The sequence below is a fragment of the Neophocaena asiaeorientalis genome, unplaced genomic scaffold (assembly GCF_003031525.2).
Source record: "Neophocaena asiaeorientalis asiaeorientalis breed wild unplaced genomic scaffold, Neophocaena_asiaeorientalis_V1.1 scaffold828, whole genome shotgun sequence".
Lineage (NCBI taxonomy): Eukaryota > Metazoa > Chordata > Mammalia > Artiodactyla > Phocoenidae > Neophocaena > Neophocaena asiaeorientalis.
Window position 1 is genome coordinate 1,881,026 of NW_020175443.1, and position 4,203 is coordinate 1,885,228.

Here is a 4,203-nt window from a genome sequence, read left to right on the forward strand (position 1 = left end):
CAATGGACCCACTCCCCCTGCTTCCTCCCCCACCATGACCATTCCAGGCTCAGCAGCCAGTCCCCAGGGGGTAGGCCACCTTGCCCTGGCCACCTCTATGTTGGGAAGTTGGTGCCTGTGTCTTTAAATTCTCAGCAGGTTGAAACGGCTGATGACATCACTGGTTCCTGGGAGCTAGCGGAGGAGCTGGAGCCCAAGGGAACCCAGGCTGCCGGGGGCTGCAGACATGGAGGGCCAGGGCATCAGTGGCAGCGGGAGGCTGGGGACCCAGGCTGGCCTGGGCCCCCTGCCCATGCCCCATGGGATTTCCCAAACTGGGGCACCCTCCAAGGTAAGACCCCTAAATCCTAGTTCCCCCATTCCTGATCCTTAATCCCACCCCCCCACACACACATACTGCAGGCACCCTGGTGCCCCAGCTGAGGGGCTGGCACTCTCCTCTGCCCACCAAGCAGGGACTGGGCAAACAGGGCACCCTAGGGGCTGAGGGGGTAGTGATGGGACACTCAGAGAGAGATGGAGTTAGCTGTTTCCAGGACCTCCTGGGAAAGCCCTGGACCAGGTATCAGGGGACCCAGCTGTGCTCCAGCTTTGCTATGTGACCTTGGGCAAGTTGCTTGTCCTTTCTGAGCTAATGCAAAATGAGGAGGCTTGTCCCTGAAGACTGAAACTGTGACATCTGGGATGTCTAAGTTGTTAGTGCTGGAGGCGGTGTGGTGTTTGGGGTGGGGGTTTGGAGTGGGACACTAGGAACCAAGGAGGATGCCCAAAATGCAAGCCTCAAAGAGCTGAGTTTGGGGACAGAGGTGGAGGCAGAGTTTCAGATTCTCTGAACCAAGCAGGACACGGGATGCAGACAGAACTGCATCTCTGGAGGCAGGGATGGGGCCACCCCACGGTGAGTGTAAACCTTCGTCTACCCTCCCTGGCAAGGGACACTTCATCCTGACTTCTGGAGACAGGGGCATCAGACAGGGACAGATGGGAGAGGAAGAGGAGGTCCTTGCAGGGCCCCACACCCCCCACTCCACCTGCTGGACATAAAGAGGATACCTGCCTGCCTGTCCTCACAGGTGGGGTGACAAGGGTAAGAGGGTACAACTTGTGCACAGTGGTGCGGCGCCAGGATCAACAGAACCCTGGACTTGCTCTGGGTGTTAGAATCACACTTGGGAGGAATGACTATTCCATGGAGCTCAAATGGAAGCCTAGCAAATTTTGGCTCATACATGCAGAGGATATGAGACCTAGGCTTCCCAGGATCAGGTGTGGCCAGGGATCCTTCACCAGAGTCCTTCATTTTAAGACAGGGAAACTGAGGCCCTGGGCAGGGAAGTGCTTGCCTAAGGTTACACAGAGCTGGGCTGGGAATTGACATGGCCAGTCCCAACCCAGGCTCTTGCTCCTGCACGGAGCTCTAGGAATGGGTGATGAGGACAGAGAGGGCTGTGACCAAGGAATTGGGACATGGCGGGGGGAACCTGAGGGCTCCTGTGTACTGTGGAGGAAAGGGGGTGGTGTTTAACAGGCTGGCCCCAGGGTGTCCTGAGTGGGAAGATCTGGGGGGGTCAGATCAGTAGCCCTTGGCTAGGGGAGCAGCAGGGACTGCAGGGGTGGGCGGTGCTCAGGGAAGCTGACTCCAGCCACCCAACACTCCAGGGTGGCCAGGGAGTGGGTGCCAGCCAGGAAGGCAAGGAGAGCCCTCACTCTGAGAGGCTCACACTCTGCCTCCTTTGAGTTGGGGTCTTAGTTTCCCCATCTATGAAAGAGGTGTCACAGGTGAGGGAGGGGATAGGTTTCCATCTCCTGTTTCCTCCAAAAGAGAAGCTGATTCACAGCAGAATGGATTGAGGTGAGAAATTAGGAAGAACTTCCTCAGAAAGATGTGCCTTTCTTAGCTAGACAGAGTCTGCTGGGGTCTATATGGAAGTGGAAGCCTGGTTAAGATTGACTCTGAGTCTCTGACTTGTCCTATCCAAGATGGACTCACGTTTTCAGCTCTCAGCGAAGGAGAATGCAGCACCAGTATGCTCGGAACCAAGGTTGGCTCTGACACCTGTGGGGTCACCAGCAGCAATGCCACCTTCCTCAAAGGGGCCAAGCCTGGCTCTGGCGTCTCCCCGACCCATCCTGGCTCCAATGTCTACCCCTGGAGAGCAGAAAACAGCTCCTGCCCATCGCAGCTCCAGACTGGCTCCAACATCTGTGGGCCAGTTGGTGGTGTCTGCCTCGGCTGGGCCGAAGCCTCCTCCAGCTACCCTGGGGCCCAGGCTGGCTCCACTGTCCAGGGACCAGAAGCAGGTGCCACCTGCCTCCATGGGACCCAAGCCAGCCCTGGCTGCTTCAGGCCTGAGCCTGGCCGTGGCATCTGAGAAACAGCCCCCACATCCCCCCTCCAGCTCTTCCCCAGTGCCCAGTCCAGTTCTGTCACCCTCTCAGGAACAGGCCCTGACTCCAGCATCCATGACATCAGCCCTGGCCTCTGTGGGTTGGACATCAGCTAAACAGAGGGATGCCCCAGCCCCTAGACCTCTCTCCCCTTCAGAAGGGCATCTCCAGCCCCCCACTCAGACATCTGGTCCTGTGGGCTCCCCATCCTTGATTCAAGCCCCCCCAGACCCTCGGATCTCCCTCTCCTTCAGAGCCCGGCCTGAGGCCCCCCGCAGCAGCCCTGAGGATCCTGTCTTGTCCCAGACACCACAGACTCTGCCCCTGGATGTGGGCCAGGGTCCTCCAGAGCCTGGCACTCGCTCCCCTGGACTTCTCTACCCCACCTTCCGGCCAGGGGCCCCCTTAGCCCAGACTGTGCCCCCACCTCTGCCCAAGCCACCCCGATCTCCCAGCCGCTCCCCCAGCCGCTCCCCAAACCGCTCCCCGTGTGTCCCCCCAGCTCCTGAGATGGCCCTCCCCAGGCCTGGCACCCAGGGTGCCGGGCCTGGTGGGCATCTGAGCCCCAACCTTCAGCCCAGAGAAACCCCAGCCCCTCTTACCACCTCCTCTTCTACATCCACCTCGTCATCCTCCTCTTGGTCAGCTCAGCCCACCTGCAAGAGCGACCCTGGCTTCTGGTGAGGGGCCCTCTCCCAAGACATTGCTGGGGCTTGAACTCTAAGACTAGCCATCCTTCTAGGTTGGCTTACCCTACTCCACCCCAGCTGACCTCCCTGAGGAAGATTCCCTGTGGGTGTTAGGCCCACTCTGGGGCCCTCGGAAGACAGCATCCTCTCCTAAGGGACTTGCCTACCCCACCTCAGTTGATCTCCCCTGGAAGAGTCTGGTGGAAGGGACCCTGGGCCCATTGTGGGTCCTACTGAGGGCTTATACTCAAGCTTATTTCCCCAGAAAAAGCCCTGTGGGAGGGAGGTTGAGGGTAAGAGAGTGGTCCCCAGTAGTAACCCCTTCTGTACCCCCACCTCCCCAGGATCACTGTGGTCACATGGAACGTGGGCACCGCCATGCCCCCCGATGATGTCACATCCCTCCTTCACCTGGGCAGCAGCGATGACAGTGACAGGGCAGACATGATCGCCATAGGGTGAGGGGACAGGGCGAGTAGACTCCCTCCTGAGCCCCTCCTGCCTCCCAGATCCTCTCCCACGGGAGGGGTTTCTAGGGCGCCCCCCCCAATCCGAAGGCCGCCTCACAGTCCCCCACAGGTTGCAGGAAGTGAACTCTATGATCAACAAGCGGCTCAAGGACGCGCTCTTCACTGACCAGTGGAGCGAGCTCTTCATGGACGCACTGGGGCCCTTCAACTTCGTGCTGGTAACTCCTCCCTCAACCCCCGGGCAGCTGGAGACCCCTGGATTACTCGGCCCTAGCTCTGCCTTGATTCACCGTGGGGCCCGCTGGGCCTCGGTGGCCGGGTCCATGAAATGGGAAGATGGAAGAGCAGACCTTTAAGAACCGGAAAAGGCGAGGGCGGGGGCGGGGGAGATGTGTCCGGTCTCTCAGCCTCCTCACGCCTCTGCTGCAGGTGAGTACTGTGCGGATGCAGGGCGTCATCCTGCTGCTGTTCGCCAAGTACTACCACCTGCCCTTCCTGAGGGATGTGCAGACTGACTGCACGCGCACTGGCCTGGGTGGCTATTGGGTGAGCGTGGAAGCGGCCTGGGAGGGTACAGGGCCCTAAGGGATCCGTAGATTAGTCCCCGGACCCCCGCGTACTGGCAATATCCCCTCCCCAAGCCCCACCCCTTACTC

The 4,203-nt window shown here is 59.9% G+C and overlaps 1 protein-coding gene across 1 annotated transcript in view; it reads left to right on the top strand.

Annotated features, from left to right (window-relative positions):
• The first annotated feature begins 226 nt into the window (after window positions 1-226).
• INPP5J (inositol polyphosphate-5-phosphatase J) overlaps window positions 227-4,203 on the top strand; it is a 9,437-nt gene continuing 5,460 nt past the window's right edge. Inside the window, exons 1-5 of the mRNA XM_024768012.1 lie at window positions 227-331; window positions 1,981-3,068; window positions 3,422-3,535; window positions 3,657-3,765; window positions 3,977-4,118. Coding sequence (XP_024623780.1) covers window positions 227-331; window positions 1,981-3,068; window positions 3,422-3,535; window positions 3,657-3,765; window positions 3,977-4,118 — 1,558 coding nt within the window. The remainder of the gene's footprint in view (window positions 332-1,980; window positions 3,069-3,421; window positions 3,536-3,656; window positions 3,766-3,976; window positions 4,119-4,203) is intronic.